The 20873-nt window shown below is 41.9% G+C and overlaps 1 protein-coding gene across 1 annotated transcript in view; it reads left to right on the top strand.

Annotated features, from left to right (window-relative positions):
* The window catches only part of LOC124073191 (Na(+)/H(+) exchange regulatory cofactor NHE-RF2), a 28520-nt gene extending 8377 nt beyond the window's left edge, over positions 1-20143 (top strand). The window contains exons 3-6 of the mRNA XM_046415232.1: positions 11594-11839; positions 16939-17092; positions 17645-17763; positions 17869-20143. Coding sequence (XP_046271188.1) covers positions 11594-11839; positions 16939-17092; positions 17645-17763; positions 17869-18027 — 678 coding nt within the window. The 3' untranslated portion in view covers positions 18028-20143. The remainder of the gene's footprint in view (positions 1-11593; positions 11840-16938; positions 17093-17644; positions 17764-17868) is intronic.
* Positions 20144-20873: the final 730 nt, after the last annotated feature.

A 20873-nucleotide genomic window follows, 5' to 3' on the forward strand; every position in this document is an offset into this window, starting at 1 on the left:
AGCACTTCAGCCGGTGTGAGCAGTTGCGCTCGACTTCTGCCTGCCTCCCAGATGTACTGTAAGGGGGTGCACAAATCCGAGTTTATTCCTTGTTGCTTTGATAAAACAAGGTATTTGTGGTCGTGTATGATGCTTTGACGGCCGAACAGGAGCCGTGCAGTAGATGTTGAAGTGTTAGCCTGGAAGCAATGTCAAAATTCCCATCAAGTGTCTCATTTTGGCAAAGAGAAGGCATTTCATTTGTTTAAAATTTGTTTAGCCTGTCATCAACAAAACTTTTCCCATTTGCATGAAGTGTACAATAAGGCCTTTCCTCAGAATGAAACTATTCATGTAAGAAATTAGTTGAAATACGAATTAACATAAATTTGTTTTTTAAGTGACCGACTCTCAACATCTGGACTGGAGCTTGTGTTCAAGAATGCCCCCCACCCCCCCCCCACTTAAATACCAACTGTCTTACATCAAGATGCAGGGGTCTGGATTGCATTCTGTGTGTGTGTGTGTGTGTGTGTGTGTTGGAGAGAGAGAGTAAACCAAATTCCTGGAGTAAAAACATGGCCTGTAGGATGTGGAAGGGTCACAAGTGTGGAAAGAAGGCGTGTGCATCTGGGAAGAACGAAGGAACAGAAAAGGTCAAATTAGTAAAGTAACGTAGGAGAAGCGTGAACAATTGAATGTATTATATTAAATGTGTGTGTGTGTGGGTATGTGAGCGAACATAGTTGTGTGTCTCTGTGTATTATTTTCGCAGGCAGAGCTGATAATATAGTCAAATGTTGCCCTTGCTAACCCAGAAAACAACCGCACTGTTTCTCTGCGGGCGCAGTTTGACACAGTTTACCAACAAAAACATAATTCCTTGACTTCTACGGGAAATGTCTTTATCACTGTGTCGTGGATTAAGTTACAGTGTTTTCACCACTTGACATGAAACGATAAGAAACTCCTCCCTCTGTGCTGAGGGAAAGTGCTACGCAAATAAAGATTATTGTTTTTGTCCCTCAAATTATACAAGTAATGAAACTGTAACATTTCTCGCCTGAGCTCCTCCTATCAACAGACTTGACCCAAATCTTCAGCATTATTTATGGATTGTACTACATTTATATCACCCTTACTGGGTCAGAATATGAGAAAACAGGCCTGCCATCTCAGAACCATCTGAGACTGAGAATCTGAAACACCTTTTTGATCTCATTAACAAGGATTTGGTCAGGTCCTGTGTTTGGATTTTGGAGTCTCTCCCAACAAATAATGCCCGTCTGGGAAACATACACTCTCTCTGCTCGCTCTATCTCCATTTTTTTTTTCCAATGTCATCTTTTAACTCGAGTCGAGTTGTTGGATGTGATAATATCAGTGGAGCGTAGGTCGACTGTAGCCGGGCCGAGGATCGATCCACGTTCTGCCCACACAACAGAGAGACAGAGAGCAACACTGTAACCACAGAGCTTGAGAAGCAGGCAGCAAAAATGTTTTAACTCCTTAACATGATTATTGCTGTTTGAGAAGTCCTTGAAAGCAGTAAAGACAACTTTGAAGCTTGCTGTTATTGTTTATCTATGGGCTGTGCTTCTCACTCCCATCCGGTTCACCCGTGTTCAGTCCCTTTTGCGTGTTCGGCTTTGCATCTGCTCACTGTTGCACGCACAGCTGTGAGCCAGCGAACATTCCCACACATCGATCCACGCGGTGTTCACACACGTTCTTTAGAAAACACACTCCAGCATTTGTTTCTAATCTCCCACTGGCCCTGCTGCGTTTTGCTCAGTTCACACATCAACATATCGGATCGGTGTAATTGCAGCCATCCTTCTTCTCTGCTTGTGGGAGCACAGAGTACATGTGATGGGAATTCTGTAGATGCTCGAGTGACTTGCCTCAAGGGGAGGGGAGGTTTAGTTCCTGTGTGTGTGTGTGTGTGAGAGAGAGAGAGAGAGAGAGAGAGAGGTGAGGTTAGGGAGCCTTAAAGTATAAGAGAGGATGTGTGGCGTTGCAGCAGACAGGAATCCCCTCCAAATGATTCATTATGCTTTGAGAAGTGGAAGAGAGAAATTTATACCCATCTGCTGTCTCTAGCACACACACACACCCACACACACACACACACACAGCTATATAAATCTTTGGCCTGGTGTTGTCAGTTAGGCCTCCCTCAGACAGCGTGTTTTTGTCTCAGTGATGTGACATATACATTAAGTCTTAGCTGCTCAGGGACTCAGAGGTTTAAATACAGACTCACAGAGAGCTGTAGTGACTGTTTTCTTTAGGGATTTAACCTGCTGATTTTTTTTTTTTTTTATCAAATTGGGATACTGAGGCTGATAATGATATACAACCAACAACAGACAGGAAAATAAGTGAACATATCCCCATGAGATATTGGAAACAGCGGACAAAAAAATAAATGAATGGCTTTTTGATAGCTTTTTTATAGCTTTTTTCAGTTCTACAAACACACTCACTTCATAAACATACACACTGAGAAACACACTCACACACGCAAAAATGAAAAGAAAAACACCACCAGAATCTGCACACTTCAGATTGTCTGCCTCACACACTCATCTTTCCCCCTCTTACTTTTATGAACTGACCAGGGCACAGGGGAGATCTGCCACACACTGATAACAGGGGTGTGATCTCACACACACACACACACACACACACAACCACCAACATCAACTGCTGTTCTGTCATACACATGAAAAACTGACTGTAATTTATTGTAAAAATTAGAATTTTAATCTAGTGACAGATTTAGTTAAGCAGAAAAGAAGACAACAAAATAGCTGTATTCACCTTTTCAAAAACCTCATCTGCCTCACACACACACACACACACACACATATCCACACGCAGTAGCACATAACTGCATGAACTAAGTGTATCAGCAACACAAGAGGCCTACGCACTTTAAACTGAAATTTAAATGCAAATAGGCAGAAATTTTGTATCCTGCAGCCACTTCACTACATGTGCTGTAACATGAAAACATGAGGTGCTCAAAGATAAGAGAGGAACAGAAAGTGAGAGAGAGCGTGAAAGAGTTCAGCAGAAGAACACTTCAAATGACAGAGAGGGTGGAGCTGTGCTGTACAAAATAAACAAGAAAGGAAGGACGCCTGGAGACAGACAGTGAGAGACAGACGGGGCAAAAATGCATGAGAGGGGTATAAGCCACCTGTTGGGTTTCCATCTTTACTCTCTCTCTCTCTCTTTGAATCTGTTGATTATCCTCCTTCATTATGTTCTGACCTTGAAAATGAAACAGACAGAAAGGTATGCCGAGACAGTGTTAATGTACAGCCCGAAACAGCTGATAAACACAGTCATTATGGATCAGTGAAGGGAAGATGTAAGATGTGTGTTTACAGTGACACTGAGGATCATCACGGATGGTTTAGTTGTCTACATCGATGCTTTTGATCGTTTTTCCCTTCTGCAGTGTCCACCAGCTTTTGTAGCATGAAACAGGTCCAGGAAAAATTCAGTCAGTTTGGTACAGCAGGTTCTCATGGAAACTAAAGCTGTGCAGTCACTCACAAAAAGGCCGTATCAGGGTGACAAACACTTGTGCTGCCAAAGTCCATGGCAACTGGAGTCACAGAAGCCGTATAATTAAAAATTATCTATCGATTTGGTCTGAAAGATGGATGTTTCACATATAAACCCGAGCAGTGCACTGAGGCTGCCGTAAAAGAATAAAAACTTAAGAAATGGTCTTGAATGTAGCACGTTGTGTCGATCCATCGTAACACTCTCACTGAACACACACACTCACACACACACACACACACAGCTTGTTCACAGCCACAGCTGACCTGAGAACAGCCAGAGCCAAGAAATGCCTGCAACAGCAAACACATATGGCTGAATTTGATGTAGTTAGCATCACAGTAGTGCCATCGAGTGTCCACGCCAGTAGTTTTTGCATGACAACTGTGATATTTCAGGAATGAAATTTTAATCACATGTCAACAATACACATAAGATAATATTATGTAAACAATCCAGCATCCCTTACAACCCTTCTGTTTCTTTCCATTCTTGCTTTGTTATAGTAGGTGGTGGTAAAGCACGTTAATGCTGGTTGCCACCTGCCAGAAAACACAAAGGGAAGATGCAGTATGGAACTAGCCTCCTATTACCACAGTGTGTGGTTACTACTGCTACTGGGAAGAGATTTTTGTTTAATGTGAATCCTTTTGACCATGATAATCGTGTAGAGAAAATCTAAAATCTTATCTAAAACATACACATATGGTATGTTTTTGCACATTTTGCTGCTAAGTCAGTGCTTTTATCAAAGGGTCTTCCACAGGTGAGTCACTTTCCTCCATATTCAATTGCTTTAGTGTGACATCCATGACACAGCAAGTGTGGGTTTTGGTCAGAATGTATTATGGGCTTTTTTAATTATTATTTTGTTCTCTTGCAGTGCTGTTACACTCAGTATGGGAGCTCAACCTTTACACTCTCAAGAAACAAATAAGACCTGACATCTAAACTTGTGGAGAGTGGAGTGGAGTAATGCACATTGTTACTTTTATAACATTCTCAGAGAACATAAACATGTTCAGTGAAATATTATTTTTGGCATCAACAAGGATCACTGTTTTTATATCACACAGGCCCAACTGGGAGAAATGTAATTGTTTGCTTAAAAATATTCAGCCTGCAGTGACAGCTTTGAGGGTTGTGGGGAGGCAGAGAGCAATCTTCTGAGCATCAAAGCTATTGTTCTGTACACATCCATCATGAGCTCATCTGTGCTCAACGACAGTCCAGCTTCAAGCTCTGCAAGCTCTTTACACTGTGTGTGCACTCCAGATTTTGTAGCTATTTGTGGCTTCAGCCCTGCAGCTTTTCATTCAGCTTTGCAGCTGAGCTCAAGGCATTTTAAACAGGACACCAAACATCAGCGTCCCCTGTATTATGAGTTATTTATGTCTCTATTGCAAAAGCTTAAAGAATCTTACAAGCAGTTTGTCAGCTTATCTCTCAGCACTCTTGTTAACCGCAAAGCTGGCACAGTGAATACAAGGAAATGATGTAATTTATTGGATGTAGCTCAGTAGCATACTTTCTTTCCCTTCTATTATTGATTTCTCACTTGTTGAAGTTTGTAGGAAAAGAGAAATGATACCTCTGCCATTTATAAACGGAAAATTGTTCAGGACTACTGCTCTTCTTAAAAAAAATGTCTCTGCTGTATATTGATGGAGGTCGCGGCAGTGAGATGAAGGCATGACAGCATTTACAAGCACGACAAAACAGCAGACAGTCTTCGTCACAGGAGGGAAGACATCTGCATGTTGACTTGAGTTCATTTTACTGTGTTTCAGTCCAGTGAGACAGCATATTCATTAGTGCTGATGACTGATACGAGATATGGAAATCTGACTCTGAGGAACCGTGATGGCGCAGCATGTTGAGTCGTGACTCGCGACAAGCACACCTTTAACTGACTTTAACAGCTTGCCATGCCAACTTTTTTTTTTTCTTGGCAGTTGTTTAGATGGAATTACGTCTTTGCTGTTTTTCTTGCCAAGATTAGTCGAAGCCAGCATCCAGTTAGCTTAGCTTAGCATAATGAAAGCAAAAGGAGATAAGATAGAAGGGGGCAAACAGCTAGCCTGGCTCTGCCCAATGGAACCAGGTGCCAGTCAACCTCCTCTAGAAAGTAAGGCAGTAAAATGTAGTTTTGCACCCTGATTAAACAACAAAGTTTTAATTAGTGAACATAAGAGATGCCAGTAGAAGGTTTTTCTTTGGCATGTAGGTCATTATGCCATCAATGTCTCAGCAAAAAAGCAAATGAGATTTACAAGGTGATATTTTCCATGAAAAATTGTCAGGGGTTCAACTTTGCACCTTGATCCTGTGGTATCCATCAAGCCACAATTTTGGCGTATGGCGTACAGCATGACAATATGATCCATGATACTGTATATTCATTTTCCAATCTGATAATGTTGCTCCTCGCCTCCTGCTCCTTACTTTGTCTTTCCATGCTTTTCTCCAGGAGGGTCATTCACCGTTTTCCTACACTGCTCTCTCTTTTTCACTCACTTCTGAGTCATGATCTCAGGAGACACTTAAACAGCAGGTAACACACACACACACACACACTGCAGCAGAGCAGCGGACGTTGTAAACAGACCTCAGCAGGTCTTGTCCTGGCAGAGCAGAGCTGGACACGCAAACACACACAGCTAGCCTTCATATCATGGTGCTGTTATGCAATAAGCCAGAACACCAGCAGGAAAAACCGTTGGTTATCGAGATCTCTGGCCAGTCCTTGTGTTCTCATGTTCTCTCTGCTCTCTCTAGCGTTGTCTTTCTTCCTGTCCTCCGCATGCTGTGCCTCATCTCCTCTTCTATCTGCCCTATATCTCTTGATCTTGCTGAGACCTTCTCCCTTCAGTTGCTCACTCCTGATGCTTTTATTTTCATTTTTACAAGCTCCAAATCCCTCTCTGCTATTCTCCAGCTGTCTGTCATTTCCCTTCCCACTCCTCTCTCTTTCTCGCCCACGGTGAACTGGCCAGATCTGCTCTTTTTTCTTCTCTGATTGAGCAACACTCTAAGCAGCTGCATGATGTGGGGCAGACACACACACACACACACACACACACACACACACACACACACATACATGCTACACAGTTTGAAAGCAGAGAGCTTTCACAGCCAACAACATGGCAATTTTCTTAATTTGGTAAAGCCCCTTTAAATGATCTTCATATGGTCTTTGGTGACACTTTTGAAAAGAAATGAAGCCTGTGCATCATGTTGTCACGCAGACATGGAGTAGAGTGAGTGCTCCTCACAACACTCAAAGATTCTCCATGAAATACCTCAGCTAATTTTGAAAAATCAAAACACACTTCTACTCTCTGGCTGTATTGGTTCCACTGCTGTCCTCACAGCAACTGGTTGTCAACGATGACATCAGGAAAAGTCCCACGTGCCGCTGTTGTTTGTACGTCACTGGCATCGTGCAACGTCAGCAACGGTTCCATTCAGCGTTCCATGTTTAATTAGTTTTCGAGGGTGTCGTAGATTAACTCTGGCTTTAGGCTGACAGTCGCCAGTCCTTGTCTGCTGCTTCCAGGAAATGTCCCTTTGCGAGCATCTCAATCTGTCTGCAGAGATGGAATGTTTCTTTATTAACATTGCAGTGTGTAAACCAAGATACAGATGTGTTTGATGTGCCCTCATGACTTCAAAACATGTAAGCAAAACATACAACAACAGTATATGGAAACACTGTTGGTTGTTTGTTAACTTTCCATCTGTCTAAGAAGGGCTACATAAATGACAATAATTAAGTAAAGGCAAAAAGTGACCCTCATCAGCTTGTGATCCACAGGAGTAGCAGCTTTTTTCTCGTTAGTCACAGCACTGTTATACCTTAAAATGTATTTAGAGTGTTATTCAATCTAACGTTTGGATTTGGATTTGGAAACCTGGAGAAGTCATTTGTCAAAAAGTGCAATAACTGTCACATCTGAACGTGTCCTCCAATTTGATTGGCGTTTTATTTCAGCGGAGGTCAACGTTTTCAGCTGTTTTCAACACTGTAGGCTTTTGGATATTTTCACATAGCAAGCCCAGCTGGAAAACAGGCTGTTGACTCTAGTAGAATTTTTTCCGTGCTGAGAAATAACATTAACAAACTGGGATACAGTTTTTTTAGGTCATGGAAGAACTCTAGTTGAGTTATGGAAAGTCATAAATACAAAATGCATCGTGGCTATGGAACAGAAACTGATGAATGTGGTTTTAGTTTAACTGCAGATTGGAAGTTCCCCCCAAAAGCTTTGACACAATGCTTTCTTGTTTGTTCAACCTGCTGCCCACTAATCATCAGTTTTAGCATTTATTCATACAGAAAGGTTGTTTCAAGGTTTTCGTTTACTTCGCCCAGTACTTGCATTCGGTAGATGTACTGTATAAACATAAGTAGTGGTCCCAGTACACACATTGAAAATAGTTCCTAAGATATTGGCACTCAAAGTTATGCCTCAAACTGTACACGTATGATTCAGGGCTCAAATGAAACTCGACCTCCTGATTTATTAGAATGGGGATATTAAGTTAACGATAGTATCCTGTGGTAACCATGCAAGTGAAATCGTTGACTAAATACCTTGCACTCGCACACACACACACACACTCATCAGATTTGAAGCTTCTCTGTTGCAGCTCACTGTGTTGAGTGCCAGCAGTGAGCCAGTGATCCTTGGCTGTGAAAGGGTTAACAGCGGTCATGATCCATCCATCCATCCGTCGCAGTAGGGCCACCGCTCAATTATTCAACAAGCTGCGATCTAGTTTCATCAGCTGCCAATGCTACTGCAAACACACACACACATGTTTCTGTGTGCACAGATAGACACACAAACAAACAGATAACAGCGTGTAAACTGCTGTGTCTTCATTCTCAGTCATACACCACATAAACGTCAAACTGGTCCAGTTTAAACTGATGCAGTCACAAATACATGTAGACGCACCACTACTGTCAAACTGAGATTGGTTTATTTTTGTTTTATTTGTCTAAGGACAAAACAGTTTTACCAGAAGAAACAATTGTAAATCAGGGTCATCCAGTCAACGAAATGTAAAAACACAGCACAAAGCACAGCCAGCTGTAAATCTCAGCTCCACCGACACATTGTTTTGAAAGTATGGAGGAACCTAACGACATTTAGTGAATGGTTAATTACTTGGATGAACTGAGTTTGAATTTCCATATAATGTTTCAATATATGAAGTAAATTTGTAATGTGGTAAACAGTGGGTAACCCAACCACGGTGCCAAACACAAGTCGTCTCTCACGCATGTAGACTGACAGAAATGAAGGCCAAGTGGGACAGGAAACAGGAGGAATTCATGGGATGGCACTTGTCCCTTTGACAGCACTTCCTCTCACTGTGATACACTGGGGACGCTGAGGTCAGGTCGTTTGTGTGGGCGTGAAATATTCTATATTGTTTTCCTTATAGAAAAAAACAGTTATTACAGAATTTTCCATTTTGAGCCATTGCGTTCAGGTACCTGGAGCAAAACACGGGATGCTGTGTTTTCCCAGGAGTTCCTATGGCTTCTCCTCCCATTGGAACTTTTGGAAAAAAAAAGTCCAAAACTGATAACTGACCACTTTCCTGATTACAAAGGCGTTTGCTGACAAAAGGGGAAAATGTTACATCTCGTTTCTCGCTCTCGCTCTTTCTCTCTCGCTCTCTCCCTCTCTCTTCCTCTCGTCAAAATATTTTTCACAAAAACCATGAGGTTTTCAACACCCACAGTTCAAACAAACATGTGTGACCGCGTTTCACTTGATGGCCTCTCAGTTTGGAGATGTTGTGTGGTAACTCCAAGCCTCTTTGGCTGACATCTTTCAAACCAGGCGTTTCTGTCCTTTGCACTTTCACACACAAGTCAAACATCTGCATCCATGCAGCATCAGTAAACAGCCGAGGACACGCCCATCGTCTCATCTCTGACACTCGGGCCTGCAGCAAACATACACAAATGATCTCGTGCAGATGGAACCCGCAGCATATAAAGACCAAATCAAAAGTGTCCAAAATGCACACTAAAGACTCAGACTTTAAGAGATGGCACAGGCCCCGGGGGGTGATTAGTGGAGTGCGGACAGGCGTTGAGAGCCAGTTGGAGGTTAGATTGGCAGACACTTGCGTCTCCCCCACATAATGACTCCCAGCTGTGCTATTTTCAGTGTTTATGTTAGAGTTCCACTACAAACTCTTTTCCTTCCCGTCTTCGCTAACTGGAAAATTCTGTCATCTTGATTTTTCTGTGCTGCCCTGGTTCTCTGTTTATCTGTTTACCCTGTGCTGTGTTTCACTGCATACTCTTAACATTTATTTCCTTGAACTCTCCTTCTCAATCCTCTCGCATGCATCTAATTTTCTGTCTCTCTCCCACGCACTCTCTCCCTCCTTGCTTGTTCCCTTTCTCCTCTCGCCCAGATCCCAGGATACTAATACATTTGTTTTTAGGTTATAATTTTTCTCTCCCTTGAAAGATCTACGCCTGCTGCCCAACCCAGGTACTTCCTGTCCAGCCAGGAAAAGGAGGATCTAAAGGGATTCATGTGGCTCTCTCTCTCCCTCTCTCCCTTCCTGTCCATGCTTTAAGCAGGCTGTCCAGATCACTGCTACCCTAAAAAAATTCAGTCCCTGAAATTATTATTCTTGCCATCTGTGTTTTGTTTTTATAGTCAAGATGTTGAATTGGAAGCATCATGATTTCTAAGCTGCGTAATAATTTTAATTTTTAAAAAAAGTTTTTTTAAAAAACTGTTTCAAAACAGGTCTTTTGTCTCTATCTCTCCCTCTCCATCTCTCTCTCTCTCTGTCTCTCTCTCATCCTGCCCACCTACTCTATATGTATTTTTAGCAGACACAAGCTGGACCATCATGCTAGCTTCACATACGCAGTGAAAACAATGGGCGTATGTTGCACAATATGATTGCAGGTCTGTCCTGTGCACGCAGCGTGTGATCTGTATGTGGACTCATATTTGGTCACCCAACACCCACTCTACCTGTCTGTTACCCTGACAGCTAATATGAGCTGAGGTTATAGAGCCGGCCACCATGCTGTCATCTCTCTCACTGCTCAGTTTTTCCCAGTGTGTAGGTGGTAAATCAGTGTGATCACACTGCAGAGCTCAAGGCACAATTATACAGGTTCTATAAATGTCTGCGTGCAGGCTGTTAGAAGTGTCAGTGATGTGCTGCAAATGGCCACCTTCAGTCCGTAGTGAAATACACTCTATAATAAAAAAGGATGTCTATTCTATTACTGAAAGGCAGCACAAAAGGAAAACATTAAAGGGATGACAATTCTGTGACAAATAATGATATGCTCTAAAAACTATCATTTTACTTCATTCACAGTGTAATGCATTGAACATGATTTGGCAAAATTGCATCCCCTTGCGATATACTAATCATCAGGGCCTTGAAGTGGCTCAGAAACACCTTTCAGGCCTGTGTTTCTTCTAAATGATCAAAGTGACTCGGATCTGTGTTTTAGTCACCTGCTGTGTTCACGTGCCCTGCAGACAGCACAATGTTGTCACCAAGTTTTATACTGTATCATTTAAACCTCTTTTATATGATTTTAAGCGATGTAAATAACAATGTTTTCTGTGTGTTTTATAGCTACTTCCTAGCTGGGAATTATCCCATTTCTCCAAGAAGCTCTTGTGATTTTTTTAATCACGTGTTTTTGTCACCGTAAAGTAACAGGCAAAGCTTTGCATATGTGTTTCTTCAGTGTTATGTGAGCACACTGCTTCATGTGAGTCATACTGGTGAAGTTTGTATTTGCTCCAAAACCTGCCTTGATGTTGTATTGCTGTACGTAAAGCAATTTGCTAGCAAAAATTAACCAAATATTCACATCATTACGCAGACTCCTTATGCTTGGAACACTAATGCACAACTAAAATGTGTATTATTTTAAACTGAATTAAGAGGAATGAGCAAAAGGATTAGAATTTTCACACTGCAGAATAACATCCTTTTCTCATTTTGTTTCCAGGAGGCTCTGGCCCAGACTGAAGCCCACACCCAGGCCCAGTCCCAGTCTCAGTCCCAGTCTCATTCACAGCCCCAAGCTGAACCGTCCGAGCTCGCTCCCCGCCTGTGTCACCTGGTGCGGTCTGAGACGGGCTACGGTTTCAACCTGCACAGTGATCGATCCCGGCCCGGACAGTACATCCGCTCCTTAGACCCAGGATCACCTGCAGACCATGCGGGGCTCCGGCCACAAGACCGACTGGTTGAGGTAGGAGGGGTGGAGCGTGGAGTGTACAGGTGAATGAGAACAGGAGCAGCTGACAATATAATGCAATCCAACAGAGTAGTCCTGCAGTAAAGCCCTCCTCTGGGTCAGTTTCTCTTGACTCTGTCAGACCCAACTCTCTTGATTGATTAAATGATTGATTGATGGATTGATTGGTTCATTGATTGATTGATCTTAAAAGTACATGTAAAATGACGAAGGGAGCTTTTCAGAATTTGGTCAAAAGCTTTTTTTATTATTTATATGTATATTATCGTGCAGATACAAATCATGTTGGTTTAGTTGATTAATTTAGGTCATTAAAATGCTGTATTGTTTAGTTGGCAGCTGAACCTATACGTGAGGAGTTTTAGGCAACAGAAAACTATTTCAAACAGAAAATGTGAACCAGATGATTTGTAATAACTTCTGTCGGTCTGAATGCAGATTTAAATAAATATATTTGTGTGACACATATACAGCATTACGACACTAGTATGTAATGTGTCTGAGCGAGGGGGAACCTCGTGATAAGATGGAAGGAATTTGAGTAGTAGAACATCAGGCACAAAAACATCAGTGAGAATTATGTGAGTGTTGTTTGAACTGAGCTGGCACAAGAGAGGAATGAGGTGATTATTGATGAATGGTTCCAGGTTCATCTGGTACACGTCAGAGAATAGTATGATTGACTCAGTGTGAGAAAATCCCTCCAGATGCTTCTTTATTGTTGCCACTTTGGAGCAGAGTGGTTTTGCTCTCTGGTTTTCTCTGTTATTGTGTGCCTACACAGCACACAAAGCCATTCAGTCGACGAACTACAAGTAAATTTATAAGTACACTTAGATGTCCTTCTGCTGAGCATTTACTCCATTACACACCAACACACAGCCCTCCCCAACCTTTTCTCAGAGAAAGTAGCTGTTAGCTGCATGCGTTAAAATGAGATGGTAGAGGGAGAACACATGAATATGGCAGCTCAGTGGAGAACCTATGCTATCACAAAAAAAATCAGTCATCATGTCTCTATTTATTAATCATATCTTTACATTGGTCCAAAAAGTTAGCTACTTATCAGTAAAGAGATTGTTGCCTAAACACTCCAGTCTAAAGACCTCCCATACCTGATTGAATACAGATGTAACCCCATCTATATCCCCTGTCACAGCCAGAGTCGCACTCCTGTCTACTGTCAGGCCCCTGTGTCTAACAATAGCAGGACCTGAAGCCCGGACTCAGTTTTCATTGTATGTCAGACTGGAGGGAGACGGAGAAGAAGTCAGTCATGGAGGAGAGGAGAAGCCATTATAAATCAGTCTGATCACAGGGCCTGGTGGAGGGGGAGACAGGGAGGAGGGAAGGAGGCGTGTTTGTTCATGTATGTCTAATCTTATACAACACAGAGAGAAATAGCAATAGTGTGTTGGACAAGGGAAAAAATGAGTAACAGGGAGCAAAGATGCAAGGACAGAAAGGAAGTGACTTCATACATTTATGTGGTGGTCACATAATAGTTAAAGGTCATTTATTGAACTCTCCAAAAGGGGCGAAGAAATGGGTGCTAAAGAGCGTGGGTCAGTCAACTCCTCTGGATAAAAAAAAAGCTGGCAGTAACATCATAATTTTCATTATAAGCAGTTTTTTAAACTGAGTATACACACACACACAACATTCACCCTTCATTCCCATGACCTTTGCCCTCACTGGCTGTACATCAGGGTCCAGACCAGGCTGCAGAGCAAACCAAACAGGATTCCAGTAGGGTCTGATAGTAAAGGTTAAACATAGTTCATGTAAGATGTAAAGGAAAATATTTGTGCTTTTGCATGTTTTAGACAATTTCAACATCTAATGTTTCATTCATTGCTTACCTTCCAGGCAGCTGTTGGTTCCATTTGATAGAACAACAGGATAATCATTCACATTGTGTGTGTGTGTGTGTGTGGTAATCCAGCAGGCAGGGAAAGTTTTAACATTACTCTCAAAGACTCTCCAATGATCAACTGATCTGTCAAAATATGGGAAAATATTTCATAGAAAAATCAAACACTGAAAACAATAACACAATAGTTTGACATTTCAGCAAATAGGAACCAGTTAGCTTAAATTGGCATAACGACTGGGGAAAGACCATGGTGTACTGATGTTCCACTGGAACATTAGATGACTGGTGAGAGTTTGTGGGAACATCCTGTAGCGTGTCACTGATTACAGTATGGGTCTGCCACATCACCACATCTCTTTGTAGAAACATACACTGAGGATCACATTTACATGCACGCACACAAATGAAGTTTGCAGGTACTCAAGACCTCAATTGCTCAGGCTGGTTTTATTTGCATGTTCTACATGTGCACAGAAAACAAAGGTCTAAATGTAAACAACATGAAAATAAAATGTGATTTCTGATGATATATGAAAGAAGAATGACAGAAGATAAAGCAGCAATATTGATAATCAATTAATTGTCTGAAAGTTATTTTCCAAGCAGAGCAAAACATTTCCTAATCACAGCTTCACCAATATGAGGATGTGTGTGTGTGTGTGTGTGTGTGTGTGTGTGTGGGTGTCCATGCTGATAATTGCAGCCGTCTCTGACCATGCGTCAAGACAGCGCTTGTGCTATCTGTCAGCAGCTTGTTAGAGAGGTGAACAACCATGACAGCTCTCTCTCTCCCTCGTTGTCTCTCGCTGTCTTTTCCTCTCACCACGCCCCATTACACTGGAGGTGTATCAGCAGATCCCCTTGTAAAGGCTATGATGAGAGCTCGGCTTTCTGCCGATGTTTTGGCAGACACCAGCGAATGCCTCGTCAGTCTCTCTGCTCTGCCTGTGCTCAACAGCGCGTGCTCCGCACCTCTCAAAACTCGTCGGTGACATCAAACAACATACAAAAGTGCACCACACAAGCTTTTTCAATATTTTGGTCCTGAAACACCTCAACAGCACTGTTAATGCACTGCCTTGAAATTTTGCACAAACAGGATGAGTCTGAATGATTTGCGGATTTGAGTTTTCCTGCATTGCCAGAAGGGTTTTTTGCACCCATCCGGCACTGTATATCTCCGTATCTGTTTGATGGTTTGGTGATTTAAAGTGAAATGTCCCAACAACCATGTGATGAATTGACAGAATCTGGTACACACATTCATGCCACCCTCACAGTGAACTGTAGTGACTCAATGAACCCCTAACCTCTTGTGGCTGGTGACCAAATATCTGCAATACTAATGACTTTCCCATGTGCCTCAGCTGTGCTTTGCTGATTATTAAACGTTAGGATGTTGGGAATGGTAAACATTTTACCTGCTTAGCATCAGCAAGTTATCATTGTCACTGTGAGCAGGTCAGCATTTAGCTCAAAGCTGCGCTGTGGCTGCAGCCTCACAGAGCAGCTAGTGTGACTACAGACTCTGAGCCTTATTTTGATTGTGGTCAGGCTGGGATCAATAGGAACTTATTTTAGGGACACTGACAATATGAAGAAAATCAGTTTTGCAATAGTCTTTTATCATCATTTTAACCAGTAAATGGTGTCCTTTGCTGACATATCACTATTACAGTTTTCTAACCTGAATTTGGCAAATTTGCCATTCACACTTTCCTCTGGAAGAGCCAGGATAGCTGTTGCCAGAATATTACATATTTACACTAATTTATCCACCAAAATCAGTTTCACAATTAATTTGAGGAACCAAACTGGGCTGTGCAGTTCCTGAATCATGCATTATCTACTGCAGCTCATTTAACAATGTTGTGTTTGAACTGACTTTGAACTGACTTCAGTGTTTGTTGAAGTGGAGAATGAAGACAGTCACATGTCAAGTTCACAGATTTGAAATTGTTTTAATCAGTCCAAAATTAGTCTGTAGCTGCTCTTTTATACACACACACACACACACACACACACACCATAAAAATGTACCAGGAGACTTCAGGCGGCTCTCACCCCCCTCACACTTTCCCTAAGGGATGGTCCCATGAGAAATAAGCTTCAGCACTGTTCCTACAGCATGTATTAATTAGCCCAGTGGGCAGAGAGCAGAGTGTATTGTCTTGTGTGGGATGGACTGTTAATGAAGGCCTGTGAAACATGACACAACACCTGTTGTTTGGCCGAATACAAAGATGCTTGTTCTCTCCGTATCAAACTGTCTGTCTGTGTCAATGACTGACTGATGTCTGCTTTTTATGTTCACCTGCTTGTCTGTCTTGGATCCAGGAAGAAAGGATAAATCAAGGATTTTTGATGTTAAGGGGAAAGAGAGGAGGTTCACATTTTCCATCTGTTGATTCCATGTCTTCCTATTCATTTCCAGTCTCATTTTCCTTTCTTTCTTTTTTCTCTTCCCCGACAGGCCCATGCAGCCTGTCCCATTGCACCTATTTGCCTACTGTCCTAGTTTCTCTTTTTGTTTTCTTTATTTTCCTTATTCACAAATGGGTGAAAAAAAGCTAATATTCTCTTTCTCCTCCTCTTCTGTGCTACGTCTTGTCATAAGCACTGAATTTTAAACAAATTCCGCCTCAGGACTCTGACACCTGAAACCAGCACTACAGCCGGAGCCCAGGAGAGCCATCAATAATTGATTGTGTACCAACACTAACTTGGCGTTGTGTGAAGCTGCCTGGCTCAGAGAGGCAAAAGTGCAGACAAAGCTGTTGAAACGCAGCCCTACAAATGCACACAGCATTAAGATAAGAGCAATAACAGGCTATTGTGTTTTGCTAGCTAGGTGTAGAGACAAGGGCAATATTGTCACACAGGTGGTCAGTCACATGCACACATATTCATTGTGTCCTTCTGTTCAGTGTGTTTCTGGCCCTGATGTTTCCGTATTGTTGTGGCCCTTGTCATAAGGTAGACTTACAAGTCTTCTTTTAATGTAGTAAATCAAAACTCCCACAGCTGTATGCACAGCTGTCAAGAATGAAGAATACATGATTAATGACAAAAGTTTTGAGTGCCACTGTGTAGTGTGGCGTAGGCTCTCTGAGAGTTATGTCGAATCATTGTTCCACAGCTCCACCTACTGGCACCGTGCGATAACTGAACCCTCCTTTTTCCTCCCAAAAACTTTACTTGTCTCTGTGATATTCAGGTGAATGGTGTGAACATTGAGGGCATGCGGCACGCAGAGGTGGTGGCCTTCATAAAGAAAGGTGGAGATGAGACGTGGCTGTTGGTGGTGGATCCAGACACAGACGAGCACTTCAAGAGGAGGGGAATTGTTCCCACAGTCAGCCACCTCAGAGGTAGGACTGCGAACCAAAGGTTATGTGTTATGTATGAATTTGAACTTTCAAGTAGATTGTTGTATTAGAAAAATGATAGCTGCAAACGTTTTGCTGCAAAGAGTGAGGTCGTCAACAAATCTGGGTAACATTTAATTTTAGACGTCCAGCATTTTTATTAGAAAGTTTCCTAAAAAGAACAATATCATTTGTAACTAATTACCAGACTACTAAAGACAAACTTATTCTATTTCATTCAGTTTAGAGCTTACTTAATGGTATTGAGCAGTCGTTTATTTTCTTGAATTTGCTTCAAACCCATGTCATTAGTCATTTATTTTTTGGAAACATTATTCAGCACAAATGTCATCTTTTTGTATGCTTCACTGACCTTCTGTGACTGACTAAAATATGTGGGTTTTCACAGATGACTGCACTGAATTGATGTTTAAAATAAACTGTTAAAATACATAACAGTAAACCTTGTAAAGCTGCCAGTTGGTGATTGAAATTTCATTCATATTAAAAAGACTGAGATTACAATCTGTGGGCTTTGTTTGTTTGATTTCGCAGACTACGATGGTCCATCCATATCCAATGGCTCTGCCAACCCTCACATCAATGGCAGTTCCACCACACAGTCCATCAGGTCCACACAATCTGACCTCAGCAGCCAGGGCAACAGCACACAGGTGGGTGTGGGCACTCATGTGTTTGGTCTTTGGTCCTCCACATGAAAGTCAGTACCCTCAAACATTCTGTCTGTCTTTCCATCTTCAATAATGTCTTCCGTCTAGCTGGCGGACGATGAGGGTGGCCGGCTGTTGGACCCATTTGCTGAGATGGGCTTGAGCGCTACAGCAGCAGAAGAAAAGATGAAGATCCATTCCAAAGAGAAGAAGAGGGCTCCGCAGATGGACTGGATGAAGAAGTATGAGCTGTTCAGTAACTTCTGAGATGTTTCTCTCCGAGGACGCTTCAAACACAGAGACATGAGCTTTTCGCAGCCCTCAGGATGGATGTGTTGGTGTTGTGGGAGAAGGTCCCTCTTACTACAGAGATCATGCTTTTTTTCCCTTAGAGAAGGAATCAAGATACAGAAGAAAAGATCTTATTCCTGAACTCAAATGTGACAACAGGAAAAAGTTGTACAAAGGATTTTACTTAGCCACTTCAGAGACTCTTTAACAGCCACTTTTCCCACTTCAAAGTGCTGACTGACTGCAAAAAACTATGTACACTTTGCGAAAATACCCACTTTTCTCTGACATGTACTTCTATCAGATGGAGTATTGCAAGTAAGATTTTGCAGTTTTGGTCCCCATCACTTTTTCTGTTTTAATTATGTCATTCTCCCTACTCCTAGAGACTTATTTCAAAAAAGTGTAGGAGACAGTTATTTTTATATTTAAAAGGTATAAGCCAAAAAAAAAAATAAAATAAAAAAACAATGTATCCTATCATTATGACTGCATTTTCAAGAGTTTTATGGACACTGTGACGTTAATGATTGTGGACATTGTGAGAGTTTTGGCCGATTAGTCAGAGGCAGCCCAAAGTTGGCAGAAGATCACTGTGAAAATGTTGAGACCCTCCACCTCTTGCCCATGCAGATGCTTGATAATGACCACAGACATAAAAAAAGGCTGTGTGTACTGGTTGTGTATGATGAATCCTACATATATTTGTACTTTTGCATAGAATTAATTAACTGATCACCTGATCAGCCCTGCTTTATTCCAAAAGAAGTCATGTTACTTGTTACTTAGCACTCATTCGTAGTAAGTGTACCACTACTAACCTCTTTTCCCAAAGTGCTCCACGTGCACGTGTGCATCAAAGGGAAGCACCACTAACATTACATGCATTGATACAGCGAACAAAGGTAACTGGAAAGTAGCATTAAGGATGATTTCTCAGGGCAAATGGTTTGAGTGATGAGCTTGTCTTTGGAGAGAGCTTGATGTGTACAGCAGAGGGCAAACTTACACCACAAATAGAGGCCCTTTTTGGCGCTTGAACTAAACAGAATGGATGTTTATCCAAGCCATTATATGGGGGCTGTGTGGGTCTGTTTCTTAGATATGAGCAGTAACTTCCTGCAGTCTTCACTGACTGTCCGGCTAAGGGCCAAAACACAGCACATCTCCGTAAGGCTGCAAGTTGTCATTTTTATACTGTTTTGGTCAGACTAAGCGAACGAGATGTAAGGTGTTAATTAGTGGGCTATAGAGGTGCTACAAGGTGGATTTTGTTACATTCTAAACAGAGCCAAGCTAGCTGTTTGCCCCTGTTTCTGCTTTAAGCTTATTAACTGGATGTTCACAGTAGCTTCATGTTTACCACACACATATGAGAGTGCTGCAGATGTTCTCATCTGACTTCCCACTAGAAAGTAGAATAAGTAGTAGTAGAATTAAAGTATCATCCTAAATGACATACTATCTCTTTAATGGCCAAGGCCAGGAAAGAAAGGGAGAGATTAAGGCTCAAAAGTGAGGCTAGCATGTTTGAGGCTAATGGTGGCGTGAAGAGATGCGACCTGAGCACAATGTTAGCAGGTTGTGGGTTTGTGGGCTGCAGGAGAAGCACACAGTGAGGTCAGAGATGCTCTGGAGGATCTACTGAAAGACACTGTGGGAGCCATGGAGCTTACTGAGGATTATTACACACACAGGCGACAGCTGTCATACATAGGCTCACACACATTTGGAGTGCAATGTGTGAGTGTATGTGTGTGTTTGTGTGTGTGTGTGTGTACAATAATGCTGCATGCTGCAATCCAAGCAATGTGCCTGAACTGCATTACAACAAGTGGGACTGCAAGCTGGAGGAAAATGTCACTCATCTATGTGAACATCTTGTCTTTTTTGTAACCATTCACACCGTGTACTCAACACAAACAGTGGTGTCTTGATTCATCTTTGAACATCAGTCTGTGTGCGCAGTAGGACTTACTCTGTATGTTCTGACAGTCATGGCAAAACATCCTTATTTTCTTGTGGCTGATGTATGTACAGGAAAAGCTGGTTGCATTTTTTCAATAAAGTGTGACAATGGCGTTTTTTTGAATATATTCAGTTGTCAGCGTCTTTCATGCGTTCTCTGCTCTGTCCTCTGTCTCTCGACTCCACTTTTGTTTTCCTCCACACCCCTCTGCTCTACTCACTTTACTTATTTACTCTCTGTATTGCTACAGTATTATTCATTTGCTCCATTTTTCCCTCTCAACAACTGTTTTCTCTCTCTCTCTCTCTCTCCCTCGCTCAGTCTGTCTCTTGCTGAGGATTATGTCAGTGTACAGTTTCAGTTTTGTCCTGGGCCTCCACCAGCCAGCTGCTGTTGTGTGCTGTCAGGACACACAAGGGTCAAACAAAGGTCAAAACTGTATCTTCACCCAGTCTGTTTGTGTGTACTCCTAGACAGACAGTGGTGGAAGAGGTACTCAGATGTTTTACGTAAATAAAAATTTCAATACAACAATATAAAAGTATTGAAAGTCTTACTCATGCAAAAGTCCAGAAGCTTTATCAGCAAAATGTACTGAAAGTTTCAACAGCCCCTTGCCGATACATCATATATGACATTCAGTAATGTGCAAGCAGCATTTTACTCTTGCAGCAGGTTGAGCTGGTTTCAACTTCTGTAAGCTTGTCAACAATATTGACATTTTGATACTTTTTCAATGAAGAGATTTCATTTCCACACTTGAGAGTATCAAAAGTATCAGTTATAAACAAAGAGTATCTACATTAAAATTTTATCATTACAGATGTGTTGGTATGTGTTCAGTGAGTGTTTA

This window comes from Scatophagus argus, chromosome 16, assembly GCF_020382885.2.
Source record: "Scatophagus argus isolate fScaArg1 chromosome 16, fScaArg1.pri, whole genome shotgun sequence".
NCBI classification, from domain to species: domain Eukaryota; kingdom Metazoa; phylum Chordata; class Actinopteri; family Scatophagidae; genus Scatophagus; species Scatophagus argus.